General features: G+C 37.6%; 1 protein-coding gene across 1 annotated transcript in view; it reads left to right on the top strand.

Annotated features, from left to right (window-relative positions):
• Nucleotides 1-17499, top strand: part of ULK2 (unc-51 like autophagy activating kinase 2) — a 99405-nt gene that overhangs the window by 26659 nt on the left and 55247 nt on the right. The window contains exons 8-10 of the mRNA XM_008062602.2: nt 2420-2521; nt 3637-3695; nt 5089-5171. Coding sequence (XP_008060793.1) covers nt 2420-2521; nt 3637-3695; nt 5089-5171 — 244 coding nt within the window. The remainder of the gene's footprint in view (nt 1-2419; nt 2522-3636; nt 3696-5088; nt 5172-17499) is intronic.

Genomic DNA, 17499 nt, shown 5'->3' with positions numbered 1-17499 from the left:
AGCCTTCCAAGTAGCGGGAATTACAGGCATGCGCTACCACGCCTGGCTGATTTTTTGATTTATTGTAGAGATGAGGTCTCGCTGCCCAGGCGGGTCTCGAACCCGCGGGCTCAGTCAGTCCACTCACCTCAGCCTCCCAAAGGCGCGGGATTACAGGCTGAGCCACCGAGCCAGGCTTAATTTAAAGCTGAAAAATCTAAGGTTTTTTCTTTGTCCTTTCATACATATAGTATCATGTATGATAGGTCTAGGCTATGAAAATTCTAAACTAGTGTGAAGTATTAAGCCTGGAAATACCTTGATTCTAGAACTTTGGAATTATGTGAAATAAGTAAATGTATCTGTTTCAGTTCTAAGTTTAAAATGAGTTTGTTATGTTGTACATTTCTCTACTCTAAAAATCAACTTTTTTTTTTGTCAGAGTCTTACTCTGTCACCCAGGCTGGAGTACAGTGTCACATTCATAGCCACTACAGCTTCAACCTGCTAGGCTCAGGTGATCTTTCTTCCTCAGCCTTCTAAGTAGCTGGAACCACAGCCATGCATCACCATGCCTGGCTGATTATTTTGATTTATTGCAGAGATGAGGTCTCGCCATTTTGCTCAGGCTAGTCTTGAACCCCTGAGCTCAGGCAGTCCTCTGCCCTCTGCCTCCCAAAGTGCTAGGATTACAGGCACAAGTCACTGTACCCAGCCTAAAATTAACTTTTGAATCAAGGGAATTAATAATCAAAGTTCAAAATTTTTTACATCAAATTTACTTTCTTAATCATAATTTTACTTTTATGTAATAAATTTTATAACAATATAATGTTGAAAATTACTTTGCACAACTGGGCTCGGTGGCTCAGCCTATAACGCACGCCTTTGGGAGGCTGAAGTGAGTGGATTGCCTGAGCCCGCGGGTTCGAGACCCACCTGGGCAACTTGGCAGAGACCTCATCTCGACAATAAATCAAAATGAACCGGGCGTGGTAGCGCGCGCCTGTAGTTCCAGCTACTTGGAAGGCTGAGGCAGAAGGATCGCCAGAGCCCAGCAGGTCGAGGCTGTGGTGGCCGGAAGCGACCACTGCACTCTAGTCTGGGTGACAGAGTGAGACTCCAACTCAAAAAAATAAAATAAAATAAAATAAAATTACTTTGCACTTCTTGAGTGTAAAATTAGTTCAGACTTGAGGATAGAGTACTTTGATTATTAAAGGAAGTTGACTCAATAAGAAGTCTATTAGGGACAATAAATTAAAATGTTATGCCTGAGCTGGGTGCAGGAGCACACACCTGTAATTCCTTCCAACTACTCAGGAGGCAGAGGCGGGAGGATAGCTTGAGTATAGGAGTTCAAGACCAGTCTGGGTGACATAGCAAGACCCTTTCTCTGAAAATATTGAAATTTTAAAAAAGTTATGCTTGGAAAATAAAATTTTACACTTTTTTTTTTTCCGAGTTGGAATCTCACTCTGTCGCCCAGGCTGGAGTGCAGTGGCATGCTCACAGCCATCACAGCCTCCACCTGCTGGGTTTAGGCTATCTTTCTGCCTCAACCTTCCAAGTAGCTGAAGCTACAGGCATGCATCACCATGCCCAGCTAATTTTTTTGATTTATTGTAGAGATGAGGTTTTGCCAAATTTCCCTGGCTGGTCTTGAACCCATGAACTCAGGCAATCCTCTCACGTCATTCTCCCAAGGGGCTGGGATTATAGGTGTGAGCCACTGTACCCGGCCAAATTTTACTACTTTAAAATATTTGACATTTCCATTTATTGTTTGTACTAATTGATGGTGTATTTAAAAAGCAACATTTGAAAATACCTATAACAAAGCAACAGAGAAATGCTTTTGCTTTTAGGACAGTTTTTATTGTGTTTTGCGTCATAGTTTTTCTATTATAAAAGCTTTCAAATTACAGAAAAATATAGGAACTCGCAGCAAACACGTATGTACCTACCATCTGTGTTTAAAAAAATCAACATTTTGCCATATTTACCTTGATTCTTTTTTTTAGAAAGATATAAAATAGTTCAGAGAGACAGCCCAGGTCCCTTTTGTAGTTCCCCCTGATTCCATTACCCACTATCCTCCTCTCAGATCCCTGAGGGATCCTCTGTTGTATAATTGATGTGGATTTTTTATTATTTTAATATTATTGCTGTACTTTATGTGTCCATTATAAATATGCAGAAGTGTTTGATTCTACAACTTCATTTCATGTAACATTGTTTTTGAGATTTCCCAGTGAATCTCAATATAATAATGTAGTTCTAAGATCATTGCAATATCATTTGATTAGAGAAGTATCACAATATGTTAAGTTTTATTTTGGTAGTTTGTTAGGATTGTGACCTTTGCCACTTAATTAATGTATGCATATTAATTATTTGAATAACATAATGCATGTCTCTTGAATTTTTCTATACCCAGGCTCCTGAGGTTATTATGTCTCAACATTATGATGCTAAGGCCGACTTATGGAGCATAGGAACGGTTATATATCAGTGCCTAGTTGGAAAACCACCTTTTCAGGTAGCCTGATTTTTTTTCTTATATCCTCAGTCTTGGGATCTTCTCATTTACAATTGCCTTTGATTTATAAAATTTTGAAAGCAGTGTTTTTGGCCCCTTTGTGACTGACTTTGATTGTTTTACAGGCCAAAACTGCTGTAGTGAGTCAGAACATCTTTTACTTTTTCCCTTTTATCTCTGCCTGCCTTTTCTAGTTGGACTGGGCATGAAGCCTGTTTTATGTTTTCTAGGCTAATGAAAACTAGCTAGGGGCAGAGCTAACAGCCTGGTAGGAAATGGGTATGAATAGTGACATCAGCGCTTCCTGTTTAGCCTGGTTTTGGGATCCTGGAATCCACCTCAGGGCTGAGAATGATCTCCTGTATCTCCAGCTCTCTAGTCCTGATACTGCTGAGTGACATGGAAATAATTATTTAGGCTTTATGGAAATTATTTTGGGTCTTTCTTCCTTTCCTTCTCTCCCCCAACATCCTGTCAAAAAGTAGTCCTATGGAGTATAATCATGATGATTTCCTTGAGTTCATATTGCCATGTTGTCATTTCTTACGTTACAAAGAAAATATTTGAATCTGAAAACTGGAACAAAGTGAAAATGTTTGCCCAAGATAGTATTGCAAAAAATCAGTGACACAGCCAGGTTAAACACTTTTAATTTCTCAGTCTAGTTTATATGTAGAAGAGGTCTCACTAATTCAGCAGCTCTTGTTATAAGGGTGCTACTTGTTGCTATGGAGAGACTGAATATAGTGGCAGTATATTTATCTTTGAATTCCTTTAAGGTCCTAAGGCAGAGTACACCCAGATTTTATGTGATAATAATGTGCCTATTGGGTAGGCCATGTAACCTCCAGAGTAGTGGTCCTTAACCTTTTCTAAGTTTCAGGCTCTTCCAAGAGTGTGACCTCAGAAAAGATATGTTATACTCATATGGACAGAATTTCAATACAGTTTCATAGGTGTTATGCGTTCCTAATGCCCATCTATGGTTCCTTCAGCCATCCATGGCTTTCAAGTTCAGAATTTATGTTCTATATCAAGAATATGAATGTCAAGCATATGATTTGAAAGTTTTGCCCCCAATTGTTTAGGAAATTAAACCTTTTTTTTTTTAATAGGCCAATAGTCCTCAAGACTTAAGGATGTTTTATGAAAAAAACAGGAGCTTAATGCCTAGGTATGTGTTTAGATTACACAGAGCTTTACTATTTGTGAACACAGTATTATTTATTTGAATGCTATGTGTTTTATGTATTTTCATTATTGAATCATTTTTCATTGACAGTAATGGGAGAGCATTTGTTATGACAAGAAATTAGAAAATTGCTGGTACATCATAGGTACCTATGTAGTGCTGTAGCCTTTTCTTACTTTTTTAACATATAAATAAAATTTAAAGGAAAAATTTACGGAAGTTTTTGTGTTTCTTGTGGCGAGGGTGCAGAATAGATGTGTATAAAGTAGAAAGTAAATTCCCCCCTAGGCTTTGCTCTGTTCTGTATTGCTAACAAGAACTTGCTGTGTATCTTTGCAAATTTTTGTGTGTGGGGGGATTCTTTTTACATTTGTTAATGTTAGCATTCCCTGTTTTCCTCTTGAACTTGTGTCGAGATGAGTGCTTGTTTATTTATATATTCATACATACACATAGTTTAAGACAGATTACATCATACTTTGCAAGTCGTTCAACATCTTACCTTTGTTTTTTACTCTGTAGAATATCATAGATGATGTTCATTGGCAGTATGTGGAGAGCTGCTGTATTCCTTTGAATGGCTACACAGAGTCCCAGAGATGTACTATATTTTATTTAATCAGATCCCTATTGTTTTCATCTTTTGGTTACTACAGATGTTAAGGGTGTGTGTGTGTGTGTGTGTGTGTGTGTGTGTGTACTTTTGCACATGTATGCATTTCTTTAGGGTGATTTCCAGAAATGGAGTTGTTGGACTGAAAGGTATGCTCTCCAATTAAGCCACCCAATTAATATAGCAAGATAGGAGAATGCTCCTTTCCCCTCATTTTTACCAACGTGCAATGTTATCAGATTTGATGCCTCACAAATGGATGAGGACCAATTAGCTACTAATTTAATTTACATTATTCTTTTCATTAGTGACATTGGCTTTTTTATTTGTTTAATATTTTCTGTAGCTTTTATTTCATGAATTGATATTCCTATTACTTAACTCATTTCCCTATTGCCTTATTTTCATATTGGATGTTAGGAAATTGTATTAGTTCTCACTTATATTTATTTAAGTACTCCCCTTTTCCAAACAGAATTGGAGGTGGCTGTATTTCTAATAGAGAAATTTCTGCAGATACTCTAATAGACAACAATAATAAGCACAATACACGAGTCTTCTTAAATTGATGCAATTTTCCAAAGGCAGTTGTTTAGTGCTTTTTTTTTCTTCTTTGTATGAGGCTTAGCATGGTCTTCTTGATATAAATATAGTATTTGTGAAACTGCATGTACATTTTCATTTATCATACTGACGGCAAAAGTAATTTAGTTAATATAAATAAACTCATCACTTAGGTTTTTTTTTCTTCCTTTCCCCCAGTATTCCCAGAGAAACATCACCTTACTTGGCTAACCTCCTTTTGGGTTTGCTTCAGAGAAACCAAAAAGATAGAATGGACTTTGGTAAGAAATAGTTTCAAATTTTGCATGCTTTCTAATTTTATTTTTGCATATGCTGAAAAGATTTTTTAAAATAGATACTATAGAGATTTCAAAAGAAAATTAAAGTCACTTTCACTTTTCTTTCTCTTTATTTTTCTTTGCTGTTTTTATAAATATTTGTTGAGTGCCTACTGTGTTCTAGGTATAGGAAATAGAGTAATAAACAAAATTTCTGTCCTCATGTAGTATTTATTCTAGTGAGAGAGATACTATAGTTGCAAATTAGAAAGTGCTAAGTACTGTGGAAAAATGAAGAGGGAAGAGAAATGGGAATAGGGAATGAGGATTTAAATTTCAAATAAGATAGCAAAGACCTTACTGAGAAAGTGACATTTAAACAAAAACTTAATTGACTTGAAATGAGAGTAAGCCACATGGGTATCTATGGGAAGAGTTTTTAGGCAGAGTAAATCGTCAATACAAATGCTTAGTGCTGGGAGCAAGCATCTAATTTTGAGAACAACTAGAAGACCAGTTAAAGACTTGGGCTTTTCTTCAAAATGTGATGGGAGCCATTGGATGGTTTTGAGCAGAAGAAAAACGATCTGACTAATGTTTTAAAACGCAGCAGTCTAGTTGCTTCATGTGAATATACTTTGTGCAAGTGAGGGGAAGGTTGGAAACTGGGAGACTAATCAGGAGACTATTGCAGTTACCCAAATGAATGGACTGGGATAATAGCAGTGAAGGTGGTAAGTAGTAGTTGGATTCTGGATTGTTCTGGAGGTAGAGGAGCATTTACTGATAGGGTGTGAGAGAAAGAAATGACTCAAAGATGACTCCAAGGTTTTTGGACTAGTCGACTGAAAGAATTGAGTTTTCAGTTACTGTGATGGGAAAGACTATACAGATAGAGCAGGCTGTGGGAACAAGATGAGGAGTTTAGGTTGGACATGTTAAATTTAACATAGCCGTTGGGTACCTAAGTGCAGGTGTCTAAAGTACACTTGAATTTCAGAGGAGAGGTCTAGGCTGCAGACAGTTTTGGGAGTTGTCAACCTTTTGGTGATATTTATTAAAAAGATTATTTCTAGTGTACCATTTACATTCTTTCATTGAGTTTTCTGGGGCCTTTGTTTTTTTTTTGTTTTTTTTTTTTAGTTGGAGTCTCACTCTGTCGCCCAGACTGGAGTGCAGTGGCACACTCATGGCCATCCCAGTGTTGACCTTCTGGGCTCCAACAGTCCTTCTGCCTCAGCCTCAGAACTACAGGCACACGCTACCATGCCCGGCTAATTTTTTGATTTATTGTAGAGATGAGGTCTCACCAAGTTGCCCAGGCAGGTCTCGAACCTGCAGGCTCAGGCAATCCACTCACCTCAGCCTCCCAAGGCACGGGATTACAGGCTGAGCCACCGAACCTGACTCAGTTATTTTCTTAATGGTTGCTCTAGACATTACAACATGCATGTTAATTTATCACAATCTACATTACATAAATTCTAGTTGAATTCCATTAAAATATAGAGACTTTGTTCTTCCCTTTGTGCTGTTATTTCTTATATATTATGTCTATGTTATAATCCCAACAATGCAGTGTTATAACTGTTAATATATGCAATTTTATGTCTTTTAAAGAAGTTGGGAGAAGAAAGGATTAAAAAAACTTACGTATAGAGGCTTGTAGCCTATACATTTCTGGTACCTTTTATTCTCCTCGTGGGTTCAAGTTACTGTCTGGTGTCATTTTTTGACTCCAATACAGTTCTGTTTCTTTCCTCCTTTGTGCTGTCTTTGTCATATATTAATCTTTATATGTCATAAGTTCAACAATACAATTTTTAATTATTATTTTGTTATTTTGTGCAGTTGTCTTTTAAATCAGTTAAGAGAAAAATATATCATATTCTGTCTTTTATAATTATCTATGTAATTACAGGTGCTCTTTATATGAATTCTCACAGAATTTTCATTTATCTGGGAATGTCATTATTTTTCACTTTGCTTTGAAAAAATGGTTTTTGCTAGATATTGAATTCTTGGTTGATAGTGTCCCCACACCAAAGTACTTTGACTATGTCATCTTACTGGTTTCTGGCCTCTATTATTTGTGATGAGGAGTCATCTGTTAATATTACTAGGTGAAGTATATGATAAGTTATTTTTCTCTTAGTACTTTTGATATTTTTCTTATAATACATAAGATTGCATAGCAACAGTTATAACACTGCATTCTTGAGATTACAACATAGACATAATAATGAGAAATGACAGCACAAAGGGAAGTGAGAATAGAGTTATATTAGAAGAACAAAGCTTCTATATTTTAATGGAATTCAACTAGTATATATGTAAAGTAGATTGTGATAAATTAAGATGCATAATGGAACCACTAAGATAATTACTTTTTAAAAGTCCAAAAAATCCAGAAAACTCAATGAGAGAATTTAAATGGCACACTAGAAAATAATCTATTTAACAAATATCACCCAAAGTCAGACAATTCCCAAGCACACAGTTTTAACTCTGATGTGTCTAGAGTTGTATCTCTTTGTGTTTATCGTACTTTGCATTTATTGAGCTACTTGGATATGTAGATAAATGTTTTTCACCAAATTTGGGAAGTTGGCAACCATCGTTTCTTTTTCTTTTTTTTTTTTTTTTTGAGTTGGAGTCTCACTCTGTCCCCCAAGCTGGAGTACAGTGATACACTCACGGCCGCCCCAGCGTCGACCTTCCTCATCTTGCCTCATCCTTCCAAGTAGCCAGAAGTATAGGCATGTGCTGCCACGCCCAGCTAATTTTTTATTTGTTGCAGAGATGAGGTCTCGGCCAAGTTGCTTGGGCTCAGGCAGTCCACGCGCCTCAGCCTCCCAAAGTGCTGGGATTACAGGCTGAGCCACCGAGCCCAGCCCCATCATTTTTTAAAATATTTGTTCTGTTCCTTTCTCTGTCTCTCCTCTGGGAGTACCATTATGCACATTTGATGCTCAGTTCTTGATGATCTCCCACAGCCCTGAGTCTTCTTTTTTTTGTATGTATATTTTTTATTTCAGTTCTTCAGATTGGAAATATCTATCGATCTGTTTTCAGGCTTGCTTGATTGTTTTCAGGCTTACCTCAGTTAGTTATTGCACTTTTGACTCATATAGAATTTCTGTTTGGTTCTTTTTTATAATTTCTGTCTTTTTCTTGATGTTTTTTTATTTGATGAGTCAGTGTTGTCATATTTAAAAAAATTCTTTAGACATTATTTTCTTTAGTTTTTAAAATGTATTTATAATAGCTGCATTGAAGTCTTTCATAAGTTCAACATTTGATCCCCTCAGAAGGTTTGTATTGACTGCTTTTATTTTCCTGTGTATGAGTCATACTTGTTTGTTTCTTTGCTTGCCTTATAATTTTTGTAAAAAAAAATCAAACATTTTATATAATATGGCAATTTTAGATTTACACCCTCCTTCTCCCCCAGTAGGGATTCATTTGTTTATTGAATTGCCTGAATATTATCGTCCCTGAAATTTAAAATTAAGGCCAGGCGTGGTGGCTCACGCCTATAATCCCAGCACTTTGGGAGGCTGAGGTGAGAGGACTGCCTGAGCCCACAGGTTCGAGATGAACCCAGGCAACTTGGCGAGACCTCGTCTCTATGATGAATCAAATATTAGCCAGACGTAGTGGTGCATGCCTGTAGTTCCAGCTACTTGGAAGGCTGAGGTGGGAGGATCGCCTGAGCTCAGCACGTCAAGGCTGCCGTGGCTGTGAGTGTGCCACTGCCCTCCAGTCTGGGCAACAGAGTGAGACTCCAACTCAAAAAAAAAAAAAAAAAAATTTAAGCCTGTCTTCCTAGGGATCACCCTTATGTCAACATTTTTTTAGTGATCAGGCAATAATTGGTCAATGTTGTGCTTAAACACTTTAAGGCAGTAAAGCTTCTACCCTTCATCCATGGATTTGTATGTGGCGGGGGGAATGCATTAAAAGTTCAAGCACTTATAAATCTGTCCTAACCTTTTCTTTTTGTTTTTCTTCTCTGTATTTTGTTATCTTCACTCTAATCTTTGTTATTTATTTTCTTCTGTTAGCTTTGGGCTTACTTTGCTGTTCTTTTTCTAGTTCCTTAAGCATGAAGTTTGGTTATTGATATTTCCTTTTTTTTTTTTGAGTCAGAGTCTTACTCTGTGGCCCAGCTACCACAGCCTCAACCTGTTGGGCCCAGGTGATCCTTCCGCCTCAGCTTTCTAGTAGCTGGAACTACAGGCATGTACCACCATGCCCGGCTAATTTTTTATTGTAGCGACCAAGGCTTGCTAAGTTACCCAAGCTAGGCTCAGGCAATCCTCTTGCCTCTACCTCCCAAAGTGCTGGGATTACAGGCGTGAGCTTCCACGACCAGCCTATTTCTTCTTTTTTAATGTAGGTGTTTATAGTTGTAAATGTTCCCCTTAACACAGATTTTGCTACATCTCATATGCTTTGGTATATTGTATTTTCATTTTCATTTGTCTCAAGATATTTTCTAATTTCTCTTATGACTTCTTTGATTTGTTGGTTGTTTAAGAGTATGTTGTTTGATTTCCACATTTTTTGTGGATTTTCCTCTTATTTCCTCTATTAATGATTTCTACTTTTATTTAATTGTGATTGGAAAAGATAATCTCTTTGATTATAATCTTTTAAAATTTGCTAAGGCTTGTTTTGTGGCCTAACATGTGGTCTGTTGTGGAATGTTTATGCACTTGAGAAAAATGTATACTCTACTCTTGGAGAGTAGAATGTTCTGTGTGTATATGTTTTAGGTTCAATTAGTTTATACTACTGTTTAATTTCTCTGTTTTCTTATTGACATTCTATCTTGCTATCCTATCCATTACTGAAAGTGGGATACTGAAATCTCTGACTATTATGTACAACTGTCTATTTCTCCCTTCATTTGTCAGTGTTTACTTTATGTATCTTGGGGCTTGATGTTTATAATTCTTAAATTTTATTGAATTGACCCTTTTATTATTGCTTAATATCCTTCTTTGACTCTTGTAACAGTTTTTATTTAAATTCTATTTAGTCTGATAGCTAACCTGACTCTCTTTTGCTTACTATTTGCATGAAATATCTTTTTCCATCTTCCTGCTTTAAGTGTATTTTGTCTCTTTAGATCTAAAGTGAATCTCTTGGAGACAGCTTTTAGTTGGGTCCTTTTTGTTTACTCCATTTTGCTAATCTCTGCCCTTTTTTATTGGCAATCCACTTACATTTAAAGTAATTGTTTATAAGGAAAGATTTCCACCATTTTGCTATTTCTGTCTCATACAGCTTTTTTTGTACCACATTTTCTCCATTATTGTTCTCTTTTGTGATTTTTTTTTTTTGTAGTGATGTGCTTTGATTCTCTTTTCATTTCCTTTTGTGTATATTTTTCCCTGTGTATCCTGGGGATTATATATAACATCTAATTATTGAACTGATAGTAACTTAACTCTAGTCACATACAAAAACTCTACTTCTATATTGCTCTGTAACACCCTTTATGTAACACCCTTTTTTGATGTCACAGATTATATCTTTATAATTATTTTAATGCATTTGTCTTTTAAACTCCATAGAAAGTGAAAAGTGAAGTTACATTGCCAATGTATTTATCTTTTCTAGAGATCTTTATATCTTCCTATGACTTTCCTTTACTGTCTCTTTTCAACCCGAAGCTTTCCTTTTATCATCCTATTTCTTATTGTAGGAAAGATCTGGTGGTAATGAATTCCTTCAACTTTTGTTTATCTGGGAATGTCTTAATTTCCTCTCCAGTTTTCAAGGATAGTTTTGTAAAATGTCGAATTCTCAGTTGACTTTTTTCCTTTTAGCACTTTACAATTAAATATATTATCCCACTGCCTTCTGACCTTCAAGATTTCTGATGAGAAATTGATTGATAATCTTATTAAGCATCTTTTGTACATGGCAAGTTGCTTCTCTCCTGCTTTGTCTTTTGACAGTTTGATTATGCGTCTCTGTGTAGATTTTGTCAGTTTATCTTACTTAGAGCTCACTGAAGTTTTCGGTTATTTCTTCACATAATTTCTTCTCTGTCCTTTTATTTCTAAATTCTCCTTCTAGGACTTCAGTAATACATATGTTGGTCAGCTTGGTGGTTTCCCACAGGTCCCTTAATCTCTGTTCACTTTTCTTAATTCTTTTTTCTTTCTGCTTCTCAGACTCAATAATTTTGGTATATTTTCAAGTTTGCTAGTTTTTTCTTGTGCCTGCCCAAATCTGTTGGATCCCTCTAGTGAATTTTTCATTTCAGTTGTTGTACTTTTCAGCTTTAGAATTTCTATATTGATCCCTTTATATTCTGTTCATACATCATTTTACTTATTTCCTTTAGTTATTTTCTCATGATTCTCTTTAGTACTTTGAGCATATTTAAGACAGTTATTCTAAAGTCTTTACGTAATAAGTCTGTCGTCTGGACTTCTTTGGGCACACTTTGAGTTTACTTTGATTTTTCAGATGCACCATATTTTCTTATTTCCTTGTGATTTTGTTGTTGAAAACTTGGTATTTGACTGTTTTAAAACAGGAACTCTGGAAAAGCAGATTTTTCCTTCTCTCCGGAGTTTGTTGAATTTCATTTATTTATTTTGCTGTCATTTATTTTTTAAATTATTGATATCTATAGTAGTTCATTTGTTTTGAGAGTTGTCAAACTATTTTTGCAAAGGCAGTCTTGTTGTGTGTTATTACTGATATCTGTTCTTTTAGCTTGTAGTTCAGCTACTGTTTTCATAGCCATTTCCTTGAATACCAGGAAGTTGGCTTTTTTTGTTGTTTTTTTGAGTCAAAGTCTCACTTTGTTGCCCAGGTCAGGAGTGCAGTGGCATGCTTACAGCCACCCCCGTATCGACCTGCTGGGCTCAGGTGATCCTTCCACCTCAGCCATCCCAGTAACCAAAACTACAGGTGCTCTCTACCATGCCCATGTAATTTTTTGATATATTGTAGAGATGAAGTCGCACCAAGTTGTCCAGGCTGTTCTCAAACCCCTGGGCTCAGGCAGTCCTCTTGCCTTGGCCTGCCAAAGTGCTGGGGTTACATGCTTGAGCCACTGCGCTGGCCAAGAATTTTTTTTTTTTTTTTGAGTTGGAGTCTCACTCAGTCGCCCAGACTGGAGTGCAGTGGCTGCTCCTGGCCACTGCAGCCTTGACCTGCTGGGCTCTGGCGATCCTTCTGCCTCAGCCTTCCAAGTAGCTGGAACTACAGGCGCGCGTTACCACGCCCGGCTAATTTCTTGATTTATTGTAGAGATGAGGGCTCACCAAGTTGCCCAGGCAGGTCTCGAACCCTCAGGCTCAGGCAATCCACTCACCTTGGCCTCCCAAAGCACAGGATTACAGGCTGAGCCACCGAGCCCGGCCAGATTTTTTTTTTAAACTCTTGAACTCCTGGCCTCAAGTGATCCATCTGCTTTAGCCTTTCAAAGTGCTAGAATTACAGACATGAACCACCGTGCCTGGCCTCAGCATTTTGAAATTGACTTTTTCTTGGTTGTTTGCTTGATTGGTGTAAACCTTTGGCTGTTTCCAGAGCTTTGATGGAGTTCATTTAGACAGTTTCTGTTTTTTTCCATATTTCTATGGGGAATGAGAGCCTGGAGCTTCCTAGTCTACCATTTTTGCTCTTCTGAACTTTTATTTTTTATTTTTATTTTTTTTGAGTTGGAGTCTTACTCTGTCACCCAGACTGGAATGCAGTGGCTGCTCCCGGCCACCGCAGCCTTGACCTGCTGGGCTCCAGCGATCCTTCCGCCTCAGCCTTCCAAGTAGATGGAACTACAGGCGCGCGCTACCACACCTGGCTAATTTTTGATTTATTGTAGAGATGAGGTCTCACCAAGTTGCCTAAGCAGGTCTCGAACCCGCGGGCTTGGGCAATCCACTCACCTCAGCCTCCCAAGTGCAGGTGAACTTTTAAAATACAGTTTTAAATTTTGAACCAACCTTGTATTCCTGGAATTCCACTTGGTGTGTTACCTTTTAGATAATAATGCTGGATTCAGTTTCCTAATATTTTGTTAAATAATTTTTGCATCTACGTTTATATGGGATATTTGTAGTTTTATTGTAATGTCTCTGGTTTGGGGTCAAGTGTTACAGACTGTATAAAACAAGTTCAGTTGTCTTTCTTCTGCTTCTTGTTTTAAAAATAATACATATAGAATTGGTAATATTTGATACTTAAATTTGTGCTAGAAAATGCCTGTGAAGCTATTTGGCCATTTTTTGTGTGTGTGTGAGGAAACTTTCTTCTTTCTTAAGAGACAGAGTCTCTTACTGTGTTGCTTAAGCTGGTCACAAACTTCTGAGCTCAAGAGATCTTCCTGTTTCAGCCTCCTGAGGAGCTGGGACTAACTACAGGTGTATGCCACTGCACCCAGCTCCATATAAGGATTACATTAAGAAAAAGATACAGGGTTACTCATATTTACTACTTCTTGAGACAATTTTGAAAAATTTTTATATTTCAGAGAATTTGTCTGTTTCACCTAGATTGTTGCATTTGTTCACATAAAGTTGTTCATAATATTCCCTTATTGTGGTATTGATGTCTCTAGGGTCTGTAGTGATAGAGCTTTTTCATTTTTAACCCTTTGCACTCATTTGTCCCCTCTGAGGGGACATTGTAAATCTAGCAAACCACTTGGATGCTCCCTCTCAGGGGATATAAAGAGATTGCTGGTGATTATTCAGGATAAACTTATGAAGCACAAATTTTAAAAAAATGTATGGTTAAGTTTTCCATTCAAAAACGATGAAAGACCTATGTCCCATTTGAAATTTGTCAAGCTTCTGATTTATCGGTTGCAAGGTGGTTTTCAGGAATCACGAGTGTGTCCTTCCACATCATCTTTGAACAGCAGACTGGACAATAAATTACAAATTATTAATGTGGGAGGAAGAAAACAAGACTGCATTGTCTGCTCAAATAGAAAAACACCAAGTAGAAGATGTTGAACAGATTACTATTTCACAACATGTTTCAATGAACCTGCAATGCTTGTCAGTGACTGCTTCACACGTTAGCACGTTAGGAAAATAAGAGATATAAAATTTTGATTTTTTTTGTCATAAGTAAGTTCTTCCATGTCCAAAATTCCATTGTAAGTCAAATATTACAATAAAGTAATTGGTTCCAGTGCTGTACTATTTAATATGAAGTGATTAATTTTTACTATTTCATTAAAAAGTACAGTCAAGTTGCTGGTAGGTGATCCATGAGATGCTTCTGAGTGCAAAGGATTATTATTTATAACATATTTTTTTTCTCTTTTTTTGGGGTCAGTCTAGTTAGAGATTTGCCAGTTTTATTTGTCTTTTAATAAAATAGCTCGGTGGTTCAGCCTGTAATCCCGCACCTTTGGGAGGCTGAGGTGAGTGGATTGCCTGAGCCCGCAGGTTCAAGACCCACCTGGGCAACTTGGCGAGACCTCATCTTTACAATAAAATAAAAAAATGAGTTTCAGCTACTTGGAAGGCTGAGGCGGAAGGATCGCTGGAGCCCAGCAGCTTGAGGCTGCGGTGGCCGGGAGCGGCCTCTGCACTCCAGTCTGGGTGATAGAGTGAGATTCCAACTCAAAAAAAAAAAAAAAGCTCTTTGTTTTATTGATTTTCTTTTATGTTTATCTGTTTTGTATTTTAGTAATTTTTGCTCTTTGTTGTTTCCTTCCACTAATTTTTATTTTTTAGGTTTTTAAGCTTGCATTATCTTTATTTGCTAGTTTAGAGGTTAAGATAGTTATTGCGACATCATTAAGAAATGGATCGGGCCGGGCTCGGTTGGCTCAGCCTGTAATCCCGCGCCTTTGGGATGCTGAGGTGAGTGGATTGCCTGAGCCCGCGGGTTCGAGATCCCCCTGGGCAACTTGGCGAGACCTCATCTCTACAATAAATCAAAAAATGAGCCGGGCGTGGTAGCGCACGCCTGTAGTTCCAGCTACTCGGAAGGCTGAGGCGGAAAGATCGCCGGAGCCCAGCAGGTCGAGGCTGCGGTGGCCAGGAGTGGCCACTGCACTCCAGTCTGGGCGACAGAGTGAGACTCCATCTCAACAACAACAACAAAAAATGGATCAGGATTACTGCTATGGGGACAACTACAAAAAAATTTCAGAGCAACAATATCTGAAGTAGTAAATCAAGAGCTTGTAGTAATAGAGTGCTCAAAATGTGTCCACTGGTTTAATATGATTCCAGACAGCTAACAATTTTTGCAATTACAGTTAATCTTTGAATAATACAGGTTTGAACTATGCAGTTTTTTTCAACCAAATGTGGATAGAAAATACAGTATTCATGGGGTGTGAAATCTGCATATATGAAGGGCTGACTTTTTATATACATGGGTTCCACAGGGCCAATGGAAGGACATGAATATGTGCAGATTTGGGTATACGTGGGTGGTTCTAGAACCAATTCACCCTGTACACACCAAGGTACAACTGTACAGAAAATGTTAAGATATTTTAGACTATTCTGTACATTCCTAAATATATATACACATATGTACATACATATAGTGGTCCCCCTTTATCCATGGGGAAATGTTCGAAGACCTCCCATTGGATGCCTGAAAGTGCAGATAGTACTGAACCTGATTGCTATCAGTCAGACACATTTCTGTTCTTGTCTTCCACCCACAGATTTAATGTCCTTTTCATCTTAACTAAGCACTTATCACGAACTGTAGCCATAACTTTTGCACTTTGAGGTGCAACATCACAACTTCACAAATGTCTTTTTCTTTCGTCACAATTTCATAGGTAGAAAGTTAATTCTTACTGTAGATCTTAGCAATCTCAGTATACGATTTTTTTTCTCTCACCTTTTCACTTAAAGAAAGCACTTTACTGCTTCCCTTTGGCATATCCCTATTGCCAGGATCACTACTTTTGTGCCTTGGGATCACTATTATGTAAAATAAGAGTTACACAAGTACTGTGATACTGTAGTAGTTGATCTGATAATGAAGATGGCTCCTGAGTGACTAATGAGTAGCTAACGTATGCAGCAAGGATATGCTGGACAAAGGGTTGATTCATGTCCCTGAATATATGAAGCAGGACAGTGTGAGATTTCATCACTGCTGAGAATGGTGTGTGACATAAAGCTTGTGAATTGTTTGTTTTTGGATTTCCATTTAATATTTTCAGACTGCCGTTGACTGTGGGTAACTGAAACTGGGAAAGAGAAACTGGATAAAGGGGGTACCAATACATGGATGCATATATATGCATACATATAGCATATGATAAAATAGCCTAAGTAGAGGACCTGAATTTAATAATTAGACAAAAGATTAAACATGAGCATTTAGTGCAAATATTCATCATAGCAAGCATTCTGAAATTTAAATGTTGAGGAAAAAAAATTTCTTTTGTTTACTGCCTTGGGGTCTAAATATATTTTTGAGTGACTTTATTTTTTATATTTTTGAGTTGGAGTCTCAGCCTCGACCTGCTGGGCTTAGGCGATCCTTCCTCCCTCAAGTAGCTGGAATTACAGACACACGCCACCACACCTGGCTGTTGAGTGTCTTTAGAGAGGAGGCTTAGCAACTGGGGATTTGACATTCTTCTTTCAGAAAGATCATTAACTCAGCAGTTCAAAAACGCTATAACTTTTTTTTTTTTTAAGAGACATGGTCACACTCTGTCATTCAGGCTGGAGTGCAGTGGCACGATCTTGGCCCATTGCAGCCTTAACCTCCTGGGTTCAAGCTATCCTCCTGCCTCAGCCTCTTAAATTGCTGGGACTACAGGCATGTGCCACCATGTCCAGCCAATTTTAAATATATATATACACATATATGTGTGTGTATATATATATATATATATATATATATATATATATTTTTTTTTTTTTTTTTTTTTTTGCCAGGCGTGGTGGCTTATGCCTGTAATCCTAGTACTTTGGGAGGCAGGGGCAAGAGGATAGCCTGAGTCCAGGGTTTCGAGACCAGCCTAGGCAACTTGATGAGGCCTCGTCTCTACAATAAATCAGGAAACATTAGCTAGACATGGTGGCGCACACCTGTAGTTCCAACTACTTTGACAGAAGGATTGCCAGAACCCAGCAGGTTGAGGCTGGGGTGGCTGTGAGCGTGCCACTGTACTCCAGCCTGGGCCTCAGAGTGAGACTCTGCCAAAAAAAATTTTTTTAAAGTATATATATATATAAATAAATATTTTGTAGAGATGAAGTCTCACTATGTTTCCCAGGTGAATCTCGAATTCCTAGCCTCAAGTGATCCTCCTGCCTCAGCCTCTCAAAGTACTGGATTATAGACATGAGCCACCACA

The sequence above is a fragment of the Carlito syrichta genome, unplaced genomic scaffold (assembly GCF_000164805.1).
Source record: "Carlito syrichta isolate Samal-C Ts95f unplaced genomic scaffold, Tarsius_syrichta-2.0.1 Scaffold305756, whole genome shotgun sequence".
Classification (NCBI taxonomy): domain Eukaryota; kingdom Metazoa; phylum Chordata; class Mammalia; order Primates; family Tarsiidae; genus Carlito; species Carlito syrichta.
Note: the sequence above shows the minus strand (reverse complement) of the source record. Positions and strands in the feature narration are given on the sequence as shown.